This window comes from Hydra viridissima, unplaced genomic scaffold (assembly GCF_058129835.1).
Source record: "Hydra viridissima isolate aposymbiotic clone 2 unplaced genomic scaffold, HvirCarnegie_v1 scaffold_5, whole genome shotgun sequence".
Classification (NCBI taxonomy): Eukaryota; Metazoa; Cnidaria; class Hydrozoa; order Anthoathecata; family Hydridae; genus Hydra; species Hydra viridissima.
In genome coordinates this window covers 10,284,901-10,303,925 of record NW_028324304.1, presented here as the reverse complement: position 1 = coordinate 10,303,925, position 19,025 = coordinate 10,284,901, and the positions used below count along the sequence as shown (strand labels likewise).

The 19,025-nt window shown below is 29.1% G+C and overlaps 2 protein-coding genes across 6 annotated transcripts in view; one reads left to right on the top strand and one right to left on the bottom strand.

Annotated features, from left to right (window-relative positions):
• The first annotated feature begins 1,860 nt into the window (after positions 1 to 1,860).
• LOC149888572 (uncharacterized) overlaps positions 1,861 to 19,025 on the top strand; it is a 29,743-nt gene continuing 12,578 nt past the window's right edge. For 2 of the 5 annotated variants that reach the window (XR_016452424.1, XM_090087126.1), the window contains exons 1-2: positions 1,882 to 1,980; positions 18,000 to 18,166. Coding sequence is in view for 2 of the 5 variants with exons in the window: in XM_090087126.1 (XP_089943252.1) it covers position 1,980; positions 18,000 to 18,166 (168 nt within the window). In the remaining 3 variants the exon portion in view is untranslated. Of the gene's footprint in view, positions 1,981 to 7,095; positions 7,205 to 14,791; positions 17,518 to 17,999; positions 18,167 to 19,025 lie in introns of those variants that run through there. The other 3 variants (XM_090087127.1, XM_090087128.1, XR_016452425.1) reach the window with 3 other exon arrangements.
• On the bottom strand, positions 12,259 to 14,411 carry LOC149888573 (uncharacterized). Its single transcript, XM_090087868.1, has 2 exons — positions 14,153 to 14,411; positions 12,259 to 14,077 (listed from the first exon to the last, which is right to left on the bottom strand). The coding sequence occupies exons 1-2, from the start codon at positions 14,393 to 14,395 to the stop codon at positions 12,305 to 12,307; spliced, it is 2,016 nt and encodes a 671-aa protein (XP_089943994.1). The 5' UTR covers positions 14,396 to 14,411; the 3' UTR covers positions 12,259 to 12,304.

Here is a 19,025-nt window from a genome sequence, read left to right as displayed (position 1 = left end):
GGGATTAAAGGTTGAGCGTGTAAGGTGTAAGGAATCCTCGAGGTTCTTTGAAATCCCAACACTCTAACTTTATTCTAAAACCGTGCATACTTTTATTTTGACGCGATATTTTCTACTATATCTAATGATAACAATTCTTTCAACGCAATCAAATCTTGAATGTAGAATAAATAAAATTCATACACGAGATTTTAAGTAATAAGTTTGCGTTTGTTTCTATTGATGAAATTAATGGCAGAAAAGTCTTCGGGTTACATTCTCTACTAAAAACCAATTTTCAGTGGCGGAAATCGTACCAGAGACGAAGAGATTTTACCAAAAATTTTGCCGAACTTTTGCATTAATCATTGTTGTAGTAAAGCATTTGTCAGAAAATAGAGAATTGAACTTGCAGTTTTCATCAGTAAATATAGTGGAAAATAGAGAATTGAACTTGCAGTTTTCATCAGTAAATATAGTGGAAAATAGGCATCTGAAGTGTTAAATGTCAGTCGAATGTTGCAGGTAAATTTGGTTTCAAAAACAGTTCATTTGATTCACCTGCTTTAGTATTAAAAATCAGAATTCCACAGTTCATTTTTTGCAAAAAGATTATCTCTGGCAAAAATATTCCAAGGGCGGCTCACAGAATTTTTTTTTTAAAGATACAAAGTTATAAAATTTTTAAAACTTTTATATTGACCAGCGTAGTCATCTGAAAAATATTTTAAAAAATTGTTCTTAAATTTAATTTCTTTTTATAAATTTGATAGTTTCTTATACATAAAGCTGACGTATCAGAAAGTACACGCTCAGATTTGTTTGTGTAGCTTTGTTTTACTCAACAAGGTAGGGAATTTACAAAATTGCAATCTCTGAATAAACTTATATAAAGTGAGATTGTATGGTTCATAACTCTTGTTATAAATCTTGAAGACTTATTGTCTTGAGATAAGTCTTGAATAAACCAGAATACTTTTTTACAATCTGTGGAACTTGAGGACCTTTTGCAATATGGCGGACCGTTCGCGTATGTTAAGGAAGAATTTCGCTATTACAATTTTCAAAAAAAATAAATAGAAATCCATCCTTCAAAATAGAATTTCCCAAATTTTAAAAGATTTTGCCGCACCCTGAAGAAGATATTACACTTTTAATCAAGTTTAAAAAAATCTAAATTGCTCTCTCCCCCTTCTCCAACTATAATAAATTTTGTCAATTTGAATCAATATTCAAATGGTCATAACTTAGAAATTAGAAATAAAATCGGGAAGCTTCCCTTTTCTTCATTCAATTTTGGTAATTTAATGTAAAAATTTGTAAAACTTCTACTGGCATCTTAAACTAGTTTTTTTTTCTTACAACACGTGATAAGTAAACTCCATTCATTTTCACCTGCATGTTTCCTAACTTTTTAGTTTATTAAGAAAACATTTTGAGTTCATTATGAAGACTTTAAAAAAAACTAAAGTATAAGTTCTCAATAATGTTGTCGTTATTTGACGTTAAGATAATGGTCCTTTTATATTGATGGCAAGCTTATATTTAAAAAACTTGATGTAGTAAACTAAAAAAATGTCTGCGCTTCCACCCATATAAAAAATGGACCCTGTAGTACATAGAATGTCGCTCGGATCTGTAAAATCTGTATCTGTAAATATAAAAAAGTTCCACTAATCATATCAGCATATTTTGTGTCTTAAAACCAGTCGCATTTTCCAAAAGTCAAACAGTCATATGACTTAAACTCACATTTTTTGATAAAATAACGTTACAATTTGTTTGATTATCGTTAGTGCTTCGCTTTAGTAAAAAGGGTTTTTGTTAACGATCAGGATTGCTGAAGCATAAAGAAACATCGTGTGATGAATAGTTTAGTTTGTAATTTTACCAGGTAAAGTTAAAATCAAGATATGCTTAAACGATTATCATACCTTCCTCTCTGCACTATTTAAAAGAGCAACTTTTATTCGAATGAGTTCGAAGTTTACACCACATGAAGTATGTAATTATTAAAATTATGTAATTATTCGTTTAATGAACATTTTCATAAGTGAAAATTAAGAAAGATTTTTAATTCATGAAGTCTAAGAATTTTTGAAAATTTTAAACAAGCGCTTTAAGTTTTTAAAAAAAAAACTTTTTTATGTATACCCAGCTAGCACTTATACGTTGTTAAAACATTAGAACAATGTCGCGCGGAGCGTTGGCCCAACGTCGGTTGCCAACGTTGTTTTTATATCATTATGGTTACAAATGCGACGTCGCCAACAACAAAAATCCAACGTTGGAACAACATTTATTTTAAGTCGGTACAGTGTAGGATTTTACGTTGGCGCAGTGCTGTATATAATGCCTATTCAACGTTGTATTTTATGCTGATCCAACGTTATATTTTATGTTGTTTCAACGTTGTATTTTATGTTTATTAAACGTTGTATTTATGTTGATTCACCGTTGTATTTTATGTTGATTCAACGTTGTATTTTATGTTTGTTCAACGTTGTACTTTATGTTGATTCAACGTTGTATTTTATGTTGATCCAACGTTGTTTTGTATGTTTATTCAAGTTGTATTTTATGTTTATTCAACGTTCTATTTATGTTGATTCAATGTTGTATTTATGTTGATTCAAATTTGTATTTTATGTTGAATTAACGTCGTATTTTATTTTGATTCGACGTTGCGTCTCTATATAGAAATGCCGAATACTTAGCGCCGCATTCTAAATAGATTCTTTAGATAAACCCTTTCGCTTAAAGGCAATACGTATACAGAAAGAACACCGTTTAACATGGTAAAGATTATATTATTCAAAAGAAAACAAATTATATATCACTACTCTCATAAAATTCATCGCTTTCTTGTTCATTATGGATTTTTTTCTTGAGTTGTTTCCTGTTTCCCGCCCTCCTTCCGCTATCACGATCGCATGCATATCTTAACCATTGTTTTATCACCTCTTCAATATCCGCATCGGTTGATTTTACTGCTTTGTTAAGATGGAAAGCAGCATAAAGTAAAGACAATACTAAATAGTAAAAGTAAAAACAATAACAAAGTTAAAAAAGCTAATACTATATAAAAAGCTAATAATATATAAATTTATTCAGTTGAACGTTTAATTTTAGAAGAATATTTTCAAATGGAGTTTACTAAAAATTTAAACGCAATCTTTACTCTTATAAAGCTACTGCTTAACATACAACTTAACCAACCATATACATGTAATGCTTTTTTGACCTTTCAGAGATTTACTTGACAAGTAAAAATTTATTATTTTTATCAGCTGAATTACATATCAAGCTTATTTGAAAGACTATGATTTATTTATTACATGTCAAGGATAATGGACACAACTGGCTGAACTGTATACAATTTAAAAATATATGTAACACAAAATAACACCTCTTGCAGTGAAAAAGCTCATATATATATAATTATAATAATAATAATTAGAGATTAAAGTGCCATTATTTACAACAATCACAATAGTGATGAAGTAATTCAGAAGCACTAAAACAAGTTAGCTATGAGTTTGAAAAAGCATTTATAAAAAGTTCATATTTTAGTCTTTTTTTAAATGTTTCTAAAGAGGTTGAGTTTCGCGTGTTCATAGATAAACCATTCCAAATTCGAGGTGCAGTCATACAAAAAGAATTTGAGCCCAGAGAAGTTTTTTGCTGACGACGTGTAAGTTGACAACTGTCTAATGACCTAGTATTATTATATATATATATATATATATATATATATATATATATATATATATATATATATATATATATATATACACATACATACATATATATATACATACATTCTTGTTCTCAGACTCCAATCACTTTTTTATAATTACAAATATTTAGTTTTTGGTTTGTGCTCTTCTTAAAATACCAAGTTGAATTTGGTTGGTTTGAGAAACCTGCATTTGGATCATATTCTAATGTCTGTTTTAATGCAGAATTAGAAAAAATAAAGGCATCATGGCACAATCCAGGATACTTTGCAACAACATCTCTAAACTTTCCATCAGCATCAATGACAACCTGACAGTTCAAAACAGGATTTCTTTTTTAAAAAAAAGAAGCTAAAAATCTTCAAAATGTTAAAATTTTTAAAAATCCTGAGAGCAGCTAAAACCTTTTTGGGAAACATTGACACCATGTTAGAACAGCTGTTCACCTTAAACTATATGACCTTATATTATAATATTGTTTTAAGTTTAGCACTTATGTTAACTAACTTGATGTTTTCAAACTTTAAAGAACTATGATGTGGTATTTAAAATATTAAAAAAAAATTCAACTTTTGTAATAAACATGTTGCACTTTGTGAAATTGAAGAAATGTCTCTTCATGAATCAAATATATTTTTTTACATATTATTAACAACATGAAGCCCTTTATAATAACATAATAATGTGAAATAAAATACAGCATAAAAAGCATTAGCACCTAAAAAAAAAGGAAATATAGTTTTTTTTTTATAAAGAATAATAGAGCAGAAATATTTTTTTTGAACCTTGCATGCATTACATGCAAACATACAGAGACAGAATAAATCTGTGAAACAAAAGCTTTTTAAGTTTCTCATGTTAACTATGCCTGTGTAAGTAGGCCAAGCAGTGTATACTTTAAACTTTTTGACTAATGACCTAAAGTAATATAATCAAAATGATCAGGTATCAAATCAAAATGATCAGGTATTAAATTAAAATGGTGAGTTTACCTGCAAATATATGCTGGCTCATCAGCCATAGTAAATCCTTTGATTTGTATCATTGTACCATCTATTACTCCAAGGAGACCTTTAACTCCGAATGATTGAAAGTACTTTCTCTTTGTTTCAGCCATCTCCTCTGGACTATCATACCATCTGACAAGGTGATGATAGTGCTGAATAAAATATTTGTAAAACTGGCAAAGTGTGCAACTGTAGCTTGACTGGCTTCCATGAGAGGTGTCACCTAAAATTACATGAAACAATATGTGAACGAAATATACATATTGACTATTATATTTTAATTAAACAAAGCAAGTTAGTTATCTGAGAGAAAAGTGAACTTTGACAAGGTTAAACTCTAAATAACTTGAAAAATACAGTAACCTTACCAAAAGTCTGCAAAAATATAAAATCACAACTTAGGAAGAGTAGGAGGGTGCAGTATAAAAATTAATCTTTTGACAATCTATTATGCTAAGTTAAAAAAATTAGGGTTTGTTTGATTTTTGCTACACAATAATAAAGTTTCATATTTCCATATAGAGAAAAAATAAATTTTATTTTATTTCTTTTTTCTTTTTCTTCTGTAAACCAAGTTTTCCAGGTTTTCCCTGGGATTTTTGCTACCTTTAGGTTTGCTAGGCATTTTAGGTTGAATAAAAACCCTGTATAAAGCACCACCTTTAAGTTGCATTTGTAACAATCCATTAATAACAAGCATGTTTAACAATAAAGAATCATAAGATTGTTGCTAATTTTTTTTGGTATTAACTAATAATTCTTACTAATTACTGGTTGAAAACTCCCAGTTGATAAAAGCCTTAGTGCTATCAGTACTTTTGCTTCTGAAAAAATTGGGCTGCTTCTCAATATGATTGTTGACAAATCATCGTGTAAAGTGTTGACAATATCTCTTATATTATTTTTTGGTAAATGAAGTTTTTGAAGACATTCCACATCAGAGTAATTGCTTAAAGCAAAACCAAATTTGATCTTGACCATCTGCAGCTAGAATAATTGGAATATCCATTTTGACTAAACTTTTATAAAGTTGTTAAAACAACAATATGAATTATGATCATAATACTTAATAAGACATGTACCTTTTTAAAAAAAATTTCTGAAGAAGAAAATATATTTAATAATAAAAATATTATATCTTTATAAGATGTTATATTGTTGTACAGGGACTTGTATAATACAAATCCTCGCATAATATAACATTTTATAAAGATGTTATGCTATTATATTTATATATATATATATATATATATATATATATATATATATATATATATATATATATATATATATATATATATATATATATATATATATATATACATTATAAAGATATTAAATTATGTCATATTAACAATATGACAATATATCATCTAATATAAGATGCTATATCATTACATATAAGATATATTAAGCTTAATATATATAATAATATAACATCTTAATAAGATGTTATATCATTAAAATTCAGTTGTTTTTTATTAATTTCTATGATTATTATTAAACCTTTTTATAATATATATAATTTATGTATGTTAAGATCCCTAATAATATATCAATCTGACAATAGAATTATATATGCATCATAATAATGTAATGCCATTCTCATTATTTAGTGATTTTAAAGTTACGCCAAAGTTAAGGGCAGCTCATTAAAAACTTAACTTTACTTGCGAAAACTGAGGAGAGCAAGTTTCTAAAAAGTTTGGTGAAACCATTTCAGTTTGGTGAATACCGACAGTGCTAAACTTACGCAAAAACTTAGGAAAGTTTTTTTGAAACGCAACTGCGCAAGTTTGGTGATTACGACTTTTACAGTTTTAACTTATGCCAAACTGATGTCAGACTGAAGCTAAAAAAAAGTTAGGTGAATATGCTCAAAGAACTTTTACGCTTCTCGGCCTAATGGCTAAGATCAAGTGTAGTCACTTGGATTGATGGCGAGCTGGCTAGGCCGGTGTACTTGTATTAAACAGATTCTTTTCTTTTTTTCCGCCCGTTCCTCAAAGGGGAGGCAAACTCAGGGTCGACGTGCTTCTGGGTCTTCCCTGGAGAGGTTCGGGCAAGTCTGCAAGGCATCGGCCGGAGGACTCAAAATACTCAATACCTCAAAGAACTTTTACAGAACGTTCTTAGAACGTGCCCGAACGTACTGTGTTAGCTGGGATTACATTGGATCAACGTTGGGTTTAGATCGTAAAAACAATAAACTTTTTGCAATGTAAAAACATACATTTATTCAACGTTGGTTGAATCAATGTCAATTTAAATACATTGGATCAACGTTGGATTTACATCGTAAAAGCAATTAACTTTTTACGATGTAAAAACATACGTTGGACCAATGTAAATTTTCCAGTTGTTTTTAGTTCCGTCGGTATTAATTTCATAATTAAACATATGACATTGGATCAACGTTGGTTTTGCATTGGAAAAAACAGCCGACGTTCGCGATGGTTTTACATACGTTGGCCCAACGTAAGTGTGCTAGCTGGGTAAGCACATGCAAGTGTGTCAAATTTGTTCAAATTTTTTGAGTTTAAAAATTTTTGTCAAGTTTTTCCATAAAAGTTCGTCATATAGCAAAATTTTTCAAATAACAGCAGTTCAAGTTTTTTAACTTTCATACTTATTCAAATATTTTGATCAATTTCACTAAGTTATCAACTTTATAAACTTAAACAAAATTCTTTAAATAATTGAGAATATAAAATAATCCACTAATGAATCGTCATGAAATTAACACGGTGTTAGCAATCAACTCGGTGTTAACAATTTGTTAACATTATTTTAATAACATGGTGATTCAAAAACTTATTGAAAATTAAAATCAAAATCGGCTTTGTTCAAAAACAAATTTAAAAATACTAATTGTTGATAAATAAATGGCTGTCAAGTCAAGTACAACATATTCCAGACAGAAACTACCTTTATTCTACGACTTGATTCAAGATGCCGTTCAACAAGAGGTAAAAACGTCATTCAAAAGACTTAGTGGCTTAGCCAGGGCCGCCGAGAGGGGGGGGGGGCCAAAGGGACAGTTTGTCCCGGGCGGCAGATGTCGATGGGGCGCCAGATGCCGAAGTAAAATAAAAATAGTTTTTTTAATCTTAAAATGCCATAATTGAAATGTATATATTACTCGCGTTATATCATTATTTTTAATTCCTCTAAAATTTCAGAATTTAGAAAGTAATAGTAAATATTTTTCAACTCTTTACAATCAACTTATGGTAATTCATGTTTAAGATTTATATTTAACTATTGAAATATTGATTTATGACATTAGCTTTTTGAGATTAAGTTTATAATCTTTTGATGAATTTGAATAGTTGACAATGCCATTATTTTATTGACGCGTACGCTTATTTACAGTAACTGTTAATAATGAATCGTAAAAAACTTTCTGGTGCCCAAAATAGGGCATTGGCTTCCGAAAGGGTAAAAGAATGTGAAAAAGATAAACAAATGCTCCAAGAATTACGTTGGTTTTACAAAGCTACTAATCAAAATACTGATTTGAAGGTGATTTAGTAGAAATATATAGGTCTATATATATATATATACATATATATATATATATATATATATATATATATATATATATATATATATATATATATATATATATATATATATATATATATATATATATATATAATTTTTGAAGCAATTTACAAATATTTTCGAAATTAATCATTTTTCACACAATGCCAATATCCGTTGCAGAGGGTGAAAGATCTTTTCGTAAACTTAAGATTATAAAAAACCATTTCAACGCCACCATGGGACAAGAGCCACTTTAAAATCTTATGATGTTGTCTATTGAAAATGATCTCGCGAAATCATTGTAATATGATGAAATAATTTATAATTTTGCCTCTAAAAAAGCTCAAAAATTTTATTTAAATTAGGAATTGTTTATGATGCGGTTAGTTAGCAAAAAATGAAATAAAGTTAAAGTAGCTATAAATGCATAATGTACTTTTTTGCTTCTATGCTAAGTATATATATGAAGCGAAGTCTATAAGGGCGCCAAAAAAGGTTTTGTCCCGGGCGGCTTGAAGGCTCTCGACGGCCCTGGGCTTAGCATTCATATTTGATAAGGAAGAATATCCAGGTTTTTTAGTTATCAACTCCTATACCCGAACCAATTTAGCTAAGTTTAGCGACAAGCTGGTAAATGCGACAGAATTGCATTTACCAGCTAACAAATATCTCAGCACTTCTTTGGCTTCAAAAAACACAAAGACCTTGCAATGGTGGAAACTGATAGCCAACACTAATCCTCTTCTCGAAAAATTTGCACGGAATGTTCTTTCCATTCTAGCTAAATCATCAGCAGTAGAAAGAGTTTTTTCTAGGTCATGCGACGCAGCCACCTGCAATCGAGCAAAAACCTTTATGTAAATAGCTACCTGCAAATGAGCAAAAACCTTCATGTAATTAGCCACCTGCAAACGAGCAAAAACCTTCTTGTAAATAGCGTTCGAGGGAATATTGGCTTTGTCAATTTTTAATTTTTCAGATTTGGATTGATTTAAAAACAAACTTAGTAATAAAAATTTAGATTTTTTTGATTTATTTTTGTTATTGTTTGGAAAAAAAAGTTAAAGCAGCGAAGTCATTTTTACAAGAGGAAAACTAAATTTTTTAACAAAAATTTTTTAACAAAAAAACATTAAAAAATAAAATTATAGAGAGTATCATAAGCCCAAGAATCAAATTTATTGAGTTTTTCGAAACCAGTCAAATTTTCTCTTCAAGTTTTTCAAACTCAAATAGTTTAAATTATATTGGATTGTCAAAAAGTTCAAGTGTACTCGAGTTCTTCGAACTTTTATCAAGTTTCAAATTCGAACTCGTATGTTTCTTTTAGGTACCAGGGTTTTTTTTATTTTCAAGATTTGCTTTTTTGCCGTAAGATTGTTTTAAAATAGCTCTAAAATTATTCTCCCCCCCCCCCCCCCCTTAGTTTACGCACATGTGCTTAAAGGTATTCAAAAAAAAAATCTTTAACAACATTTTTTGAAATAAAAACCATTCCGACACTCTAACTCAGCTTTAAGTAAAGCATATTTGCATAAATTTGTTAGTTTTTCAAATATTCTAAAAAAAGTTCGCTTTTTAAATTTTTCCATGGTTGCGAAAGTAAGAATCTGTCTACGCGCATTATCACACGTTGTATAACAATAACACTAATAATCGAGTTATTTTCACCCATGACGATTGAGTTTTTTAGTTTTTTAAAACATTCGAAAAATTTTTCGACGATTTTTCAGCTTCAGGTTTGTAGCTATCTCTTATTAATCATAAAATGATATTCAAGTGGATGAAATGTATATAAATTGGCCTCTTAGAAATGACAAAAAATATTTTTGCATTTATAAATAACATTTTGAAACAATCGACCTTTTGTTTATCGAATCCAAAATATTAATGGCTGACGATCACAGTTTATAAATTCTGTTACAATTATCTTTTTTTTTGCTCGTTTTTAACCGTTAGTTATATACTTTCCAAGCATCGACTTTTAGTTTTTCGGTTTTTAACGAATGATATCGGTAATACAACAAACTTCTAAAATCACCGATTTGAAAATGAGCGAATTTTTGGCAATTTACATATGGGTTGTTTTCGAAACTAATGGTTAAAATTTCAATTATAAAAAACCTTTTTCTATTTTTTTTTTTAAATCAAAATTATCTTTTCAACGCATTCCTTATATATTTTTTTGGGTATTGCCTATTAATTAATTTTGTTTATAAACAATTTTTTCTTTCAAAATTGTAAAATTTGCATCGAATTTTTTTTTATTTTTATCAAAACTCTGACAATAGCACTAAAACAATTTTTCTCTTTCGAAAATTTAAAAGTTTAATCGAAATATTTTTGACAAAATGTTGCTACAATTCTAAAAATGGTCGAAACGGTTCTTCACATTTAAAACTTAAAGTTTCATTGTCAAATTAAAACATCAAAAATTATTATAATAGCTTTGCAATTTTAATCTTTATGGCATAATTTCAAAATAAATATGTAGCACTTCAGCCATTTAACTGAATTAATAAACGCAAGAAACAAATCGGCAATAAACGAACAGACAGAGTATTGATAAACCTTCGAACGGGGAGGCAACACTTGGAAAAGTATTTTTTACATATAAATCTCGAAAAAGATCATTTTTTGTTAGGGCTGAATAATTAAATAAATCATAAGAAAATGTCAAAAAGATAAAAGTGTTAATATAAAAAATAGTAATATTAAAAGAAAGTAGCACATGATAATGGTTCCCCGCCCCTCATGGTGTCTCACTCTATTTTGATATATATATTTTTTTCGTTTATTTCATCGTTAATTAATATTTCATATAAATTTAAACCGATAGTTTGGAATAAAAATCTAAATGTGAGCTACTAAAAGAAAACTTTTTTTTTCATTATCAATTTTATTTTTCGAAAAAAACTTAGCATTTTGAGAAATTGCTTTACTTTTCGAAATCAATCTAGAAAATCGAAATTCATTTTGGTTTTTGAAATTAGCTTAGCTATTCAATATTGTTTGGAGATTTATGAAAATTCTAAATTCAAAATTAATATCGAGAGAGTTTCATCGAAGAACTGCCGAAAATCGTATTTTCGATAACCAATGTTAAATGCATAAAGAATTTTAAGTTTTACAAAAATTCAATTTACTTTAAAAGACTGAGGTAGGAGTTGGTCATTATGCGTTGTTGTTCGTCAAAAACCAGAAATCCAAACGCCGATGCACAGTGACTCAAAGTGAAGAAAAAACGGCAAAAATTATATAACCATTGCATTTTAATATGTATTAAATGAATAGTTATTGTTTTTTTTGTCTAAAAATCAATTATGTGATTTTAAGTTATTTTTACGTGCAACAACCAGCAAAACATGCGCGTATCTAAAAAACACGCGCGTATGAAATTTTACACGCGCAAGCAGATTTTTTTTTTAACTTTTTCTTCTCGAATCAAGTAATAGTTTGCATAATACATAATTTATTTTTAAATCTCTTTTTAACTCACTCCAACTTGTAATCAGGCGTGATCACACAGTACACTACCATCCAAATTTAAGTCATAGTTATTACCGGGCCCCTCCCCTTTTGCTAAAAACAACGATTGAAAGAATTTTCAAAAAAAATATTAATAATTCAGTCATCAACAAAGAGTATATAATAGAATGCTCTTAGCATTACTATTACAACTATTTTGAATTTTAATTCATAGAAAATTTTAATTTTTTCAAAATTTCTGTCATCAACTCTTGATTGGCCTGGCAATTCTCCAGATATGAATATATATATATATATATATATATATATATATATATATATATATATATATATATATATATATATATATCCTCCTCTTTTGATAAAAACAATGATTAAAAGAATTATCATTAATAAATAAAAAAAATTCAGACATCAACAAAGAGTAGATAATAGTTCTACTTTGAGCATTACTATTATAATTATTTTAAATTTTAATTCATAGAAAAATTTAATTTTTGATGGCAAATTTAACTATAAATAAAAAATTTCACAAAAGAATCACGACTGTTTAAGAAGAGAAAGAACTTCTACTGGAAGCAATTTCCCATTTTCACATCTATGGTTAGTGAATTGCATGCTCGATATAACTGGATCACTCCTTATCATAAGATAGTTAAACTGGTTTTTCATAACATTTATCCTTGAAATTTTGCATGAATGGTTTAATCTTGCATTTCTAATCTCTTTGTTAAGAGCCTCTAGTGATTCTTCTGAATAAACTCCAATGGGAAGTTCTAATGCATCGGCAATCTGTAAACCATGTTCTAAAAGTTTGTGAACGCTTGGAGGAATAACATACCAATTATATTCAGAAAGAATTTTATCTGTTGTATCATTACAATAATTTTGAAAAGAGCTTGGATTTAAATCATATCCTGAACAAACTGCTTTTAAAATTGTTTTAAGTCTAGAAATAATGTCAACATCTACACCAGTTATCTCAGAGAAAGTAATCGATTCCTCAAAGGCTCTTCTGGCAGTATTACCATCATTAGTGTTTCCAAAGCCTTGTTTTGGCATGTCAACAATAAGACTTAGTTCTTCCCTAAACTTCTTTTGGATAAATGCTTTTCTTTCTTTAACTGATTCTTTCTGCTCAGAGGTTTTAGCATAAAATGACCTAATTTTCAATTTATATCCAAGATGAAGAATGTACTCAAAGCATCTTATCCAAAGGTGAAGAGGTGAAAGGCCAAAAGATAAAGCTTCTTTATTGAGAGGTTTAGATCTAATCAATTTAACGTCATTCATCTCTGTTGGCTTTGCTGAACATACATTACAGCTTTGAGATGATGTATTACTTGTCAGTGCATTAACAACTTTTCCATCAAACATAGTCAAATCCAAATTATACTTTATAGTTGCTGTCATCATAGATGACTCAGCCGCTTCTGACTCTAAACTTACTACAAATGGTTCAAGTTTCTGAATCTCAATTCGTAATCGTTCCTCTTCTTCTTTAATTAGCATATCTGTTTCCTTTTTGTACTGCAAACATACTGGTCTGCAGAAATGTGTACTAGATGGTTTTTTGTTGTACCATATCACTGTATCATTAACAGTCAGTTTAAGAGGCACAATAGATGTTTGGAAAACACTCTCTTCATTTTTAATAACTTCATCTAGAGCTGTATCTAAATATTTTTGTTTATACAGACTCTGGCTAGACGCTCCATCAAAACCGCCTTTGAAATGCATGATTCCATGTTGATTGATATCTTTAACCAATAATTCAGAAAATATTTTATTGCAACTATTTAGACTCAAGATTCTACACAGTGTGTGATTAAAAAGAGATTGAAGGGAGCAAACTGCAGATGTTTCTGAAAAAGTCATATTATCAGGATAGCATTTCTTTTTTTCAATTAAAATTTTATGAAGAGACGGATAGATGTTTGCATTTTGTAATAAGGAGCTATTTCTGATTATCTGGTATTGTTCATCGGACAGATCACATTGAATTTTTAGGCTGAGAGCATCTTCAACTTTCATTTTAACAGGTTCAAGCATAGACATGTTTTTCCTAATTTCATTTGCTTTATCTGGGTCCAAAGCCTTCTTTACTATAAAAATAAAATTGTTTCTACTAATGTTGGATTCAGTTGCTGCACTTTTTATAGAAGCTAATGCCAATGCTTCATGATTGTTTTCAGCTAAATGGGCAATTTTAGTTCTTTTGCTTCTTTCACCAAGATTTTCCCAAACTTTATTTTTTCTACCTGGACCTTCTTTAAATTTAACTCTTTTAACAAGATCGGGGAAAAACTCCTCCTGTAAATAGAAACTTAATTAAATAGAATGATTGCATAAAAAAAAAATTATTAACAAATAACTCTGTTTCTTTACCTGCAGCCACACACCTTCTTTTAAAATCAATCTGTCATAGTTTCTATTATGCTTATCTAACTTAGCTCCCACTTTTGCTTTAAAAACAGACAACTTATTCTTTAAGTTAGTAAGCTCTGATTTATCGAAGTCATCTTCATGAAGGTTATAAACATTTAAAACTTCTTTAAACAAAGATTCAAGCAGATTTACTTTATTGAAACCTAGCTCTTTAACTTTTTGAAGAAGATCAATTCTTTTCATGTTTTATATATTATCTATAACATAACACACAAAAGTTATCAATAGTTTAACAATCTTATTGTCATTTACATTATAGCTTAATAGTATTTTGAAAATCCATATATATATATATATACATATATATATATACATATATATATATATATATATATATATATATATATATATGTATATATATATATATATATATATATATATATATATATATATATATATATATATATATATACATATATATATCTTGCTTCAATTTACTCCAACCTTTTATCGTATACTCGCTAAAGGTAATATTTAGCGAGTAAATGATAAAAGCTCTATTTTAGATTGGAGCAAATTGGAGCAGGTAAATTTTATTCCATCAAATGGTATATTGCTGACAGTACTCAAAAACACTAAAATCAGCGTGGAGTTATGCGGAACATTTTTGTTCTTGTACCACAAATAATGTGTTACAAATAAAAAAAAATTTTTTTACTAATAGATTTCTTCATGCTGAGTAATAGCTTAAACCTAATAATGATTAGAAAAAAATCATTCAATTACATTGTGAATTGACACAATTTTAATAAATTAATAAAAAATACTAACACTTTAGCTACTATGTCTCCATAAAATAAATTTCTAAAACTGACTATTTTATCGAACATTTCCGGTTTTTTTTCGTCATAAAAAAAGCATTAATAAAGTGCTTCAAATTAATACACAAACTTGCAATGGCTTCAAAAAAAGTTTTAAATTGTTATGCATCTGGCCTTACCATCATTAAAAGTTATTTGTATTTAGAAACTAAAGACTTTATTTTTCTTCCTTTTTTGCCACTTTTTAAGGATTTTGAGCCACTGTGCGATGCTTAGATGAGCCGTTCAGTGTGCAAATCGATTTGCTCTCATAAAACAAAAAGTTGAGAAATCCAATGAAGTGATGTGTATTGCTTTTTAAAATTTTCTTTTTAATACAAAAATTTTTTGTTCTTTAATGGTATTAAGCTTTATCATTCACGAAATTTATTATAGATATAAAAAGTTATGACTATACTAAGTTTGACACGGAAATTTTATATTTTTAAAAAAAGTGGATTTAATTGATTTATGCACTAAACAACTCATCTATTTCTAAAAATTCCCAGACTTTTAGAGGTCACATAATCCAATGTAATCATCAATTTTTTATTTTTTTACGACATCGTTAACAATATTGGTTCAAGAATCAAAATGCACACAAGCACATGCGTAAGCATGCATGCACGTGCGCAAAACTAAAAGTTAACTACACAAAATTTCAAATATTTTCTTTTATAATTAGGGGATAAGTCCTATTCGGTCATTCCCCTTCCCCTGAAGTATACAAACAGATTAACTTGAAAATTATGAAATAATATTTCAGAATAAAACTTATTGTTTCTTCTCATTTTTTATTTCAATTTTATTATTTTTATTTCAATTTTATAAAAACAACAAAATTTAAAATGCTAAATAAAGCAAAGACTATAGAAAATCTGTATCTTTTCGTTGCTTGAGAAAAGGTGACAGAGTTAAATGACTTTGAAAGAACTCATAAATTTGTGTAAAGTGATACACTTTTCTGATAAAAGGGTTTACGGGTTTTCCAACTCTTGCCGAACTCTCTTGATAAAAAGAGATACTGGTGACATCAGTGGTTTGCTGCCAGCAATCTAGAACTTCTCCATGATTGTTTTCAAGCCATTGACAAGAACATCTCATGCATGTGACTACCTCATTTGCCGAATTGGAAAGCTCAAGCTTAACAAAAAAGTATTCTTAGGACCAAAAGAACAGACCAAAAACCTTGAAGAAAGAGAAACTTCCAAGCCTGGACCTTCTTCAAGTCCTCACTTTCAGTCAGCACAAAAAAGATGCCAGCAATCTTTGTTAGTTATAGCTCTAGGCTTCAAACAATTCTGCACTATTGGAACGAGACAACAAAACCTTCAAGCTTTGGTACAGTCAGATCCAGTTGGAGCTGAGCAAATTGCATCTGGTGCCATTAGCTCAAAAGATGCATCACCAGGAGGAACTATCCGTCTGAGTCAAACAAGATGAGTACATTTATTTTCATTAACACCAGGTAATCCAGGTAATAATAGCCCTCTGCACAATTTTGAACTTTTGTTTTCAAAAAATGTTATGATCATCCACAAGTGATAACGTTAAGCAAGCATCTTCTAAATTATCTTATTTGATTTATTTAGGCCCTGTATCTGCACACAAATGAACCAGTTTAATAGTTACAATTCAAAGCTTATTAAATGTACAGCTGAACATTGGGCCACCTAACACAGGAATGAGACAACTTGCCTCAACACTGAAAAAAGCAACAGAAGTTGACTTGTTTAACCTCTTATCCAGCAGAAGTTTGCAACTGCTGCCAAATCATTGACAAATTTAGCTACCCTCGAAACAGGTGTCAAATGTCAGCTCATTCTTTCGATTGCTCAAAATGTCTCTGAAGTGTATAAGAATGTTAGAGTGTTGATGAATATCAATCAAGTGAATAATGTTTCATTCCGCACTAAATATGATCTCAAAATGGCCAATATCATTTGTGAAATTCAATCCATTCAAGCAAACATCCTTGTTGCTGGTGCAATTTTGATTATGGCAATCTCTCAGAATGTGGAACTTCCAGAAGTTTTTCCCTGATGAGGGAAAAATTTTAAGCATTTGTTGGTGCTGATTTAGATACAAAGTCTGCAAAAAGATTTTGATAATGTAATCCAGCCACCATTAATCATAATCATGGAAGATTCAGCACTCATTTTGCATGAAGTTCCTCAAATGGAACTCCATCTTATTCTTGGAATTGTCAATCATCTTTTCAAGAACCTTTTGGACTTATGGTCTGGTGCCAAAGAATGGCCAAATTTGTTGCACATTGAGCTCCAGCTATATCATGGTGGACACTTTGCTAGCAATTAATCTCATGAACATTTGCAAAAGCATTACACTCAAAGTTTGTGGTTTTTTTGAGAGTGGTACAAGCGCATCCCAAATCATCCAGATTATGGAAAACATCTTTTCAATTGTGCTGTTGACTACAAAAGCAATCATTTGTAACAAACAAGACTTCATAAATAAAATGCTGAAATTGAAAAATAAAACAATGTAAGAAATTAAAGCATTTTTTTTGAACAAAAAAATACTGTATGAAATATATAAAAGAAACTTTTAAGTTCTAGTCTCTAATATTTTTTTAACATGTATTCACGTTTCAAAATGTTAAGGTTGTTACAATATTTGTGGTATTTGAAGTAATTTCTTTCATAAACTTTTAATTCTAATCTTTTTTGTTTTTATTAAACTTACACAAGTTCACACATAAATGTGCTAGAGTGAAAGGTGATTAAAAAAGTGTCAAAAGGGGAAATTCTTATAAATCATGATTATGTAACTTGTAAGATGGTGTGATAGAAAACTAAAAAGATTTTACTTTAATAACAGTGTAAATATAGTCTTATAACCTTAAAACTTATCGCCTTAGAAGCAAACTACAACTATCAAACAAACAGAAATTAACAGAGCTTTAAAAAAAAAATTTACAATTTTTTAATAATTTCAATCTAAAAATTGTTATTGTTTACTTTTAGTGAAAATGAATTGGTTTATAGTGTTTGTTGTATTGGTGGTTTATGGAAGCCGATTTGTAAAAGCAGAAATAGATGATTTATTAGATTCATACAAGGATGCAGTAGAAGATTTAAAAAAGTTAGAAGAGCTATCTGCTAATTTAGAGCATTTACAGCCATCAATAATTGTATGTTTTTAAAATATTTTTAGTAGTTTGATTCTTCAGAATTGTTACTAAAAAATTAATGAAAAATATTTAATCAATTAAATGTCCAAATATTATGATAATTTTTTTGTATATCTTTAGACAGTTGCATTTCAATAATGAGTATTTAATGTTAATAATATAGTTATGTGAATTTTATTGTATTTTGATGGTAGATGCAATACGTGAGATTATAAGCTGTTGTTTTACCCATTGGTATAAATATACATATTTTTGCAAGCTTGTACTTTTGCCGGAACACTGACAATATAAAGGAACAAAATTTTAGGAACAGTTTTTAAAAATGCCAAAGTCAAAGAGAATTCATGAAAACTGTAGAAAAATAGTTTGGATCCTTTGGATGAAAAAGTGACAGGAGAGTTGAATGACCAATTCATGAGTACACAATATTCAATTTTTCAGGCTCACGAGTTCCAAAAGGTATTTAAAAATTTATCAGAAAGAGGCGATTTTCTGATTTTACGCAAACTGACATTGAGATAGGTAATGATCATAGAAAAGGAAGCAATTAGTTATGCACTGCAAAAACTAAGGAGAGGTTCTGAATGATGTCCTGCTTTGAAGGCAATTCTAAACTATCACATTGTGAATCTTGGACTTGATGATGGTGGTGGCTTCTTTAAGATTAGTCTGGGCATTCAAGAAATGGAGGAATCTAGGTCTCAACCTTTCAAGGAAACCTTGGTATCACAAGTAGCAAAACAAAGTGGACAACTGCTTGTTGCTTTAGTAGAAGAGGTTCCTGAAATCAAAAACCTACTTTAGAAAAATTTTAGTCTTATTTGTCCTAAGGGTGTTCAATTCCTTCTCTCATATGATT

Excerpts from the sequence above, each read along its gene's own strand:
- LOC149888573 (XM_090087868.1), bottom strand. The coding sequence starts at position 14,395 with ATGAAAAGAATTGATCTTCTTCAAAAAGTTAAAGAGCTAGGTTTCAAT. Across the intron at positions 14,078-14,152 it reads AAGAAGGTGTGTGGCTGCAG|GAGGAGTTTTTCCCCGATCT; the intron begins GTAAAGAAACAG and ends TTCTATTTACAG.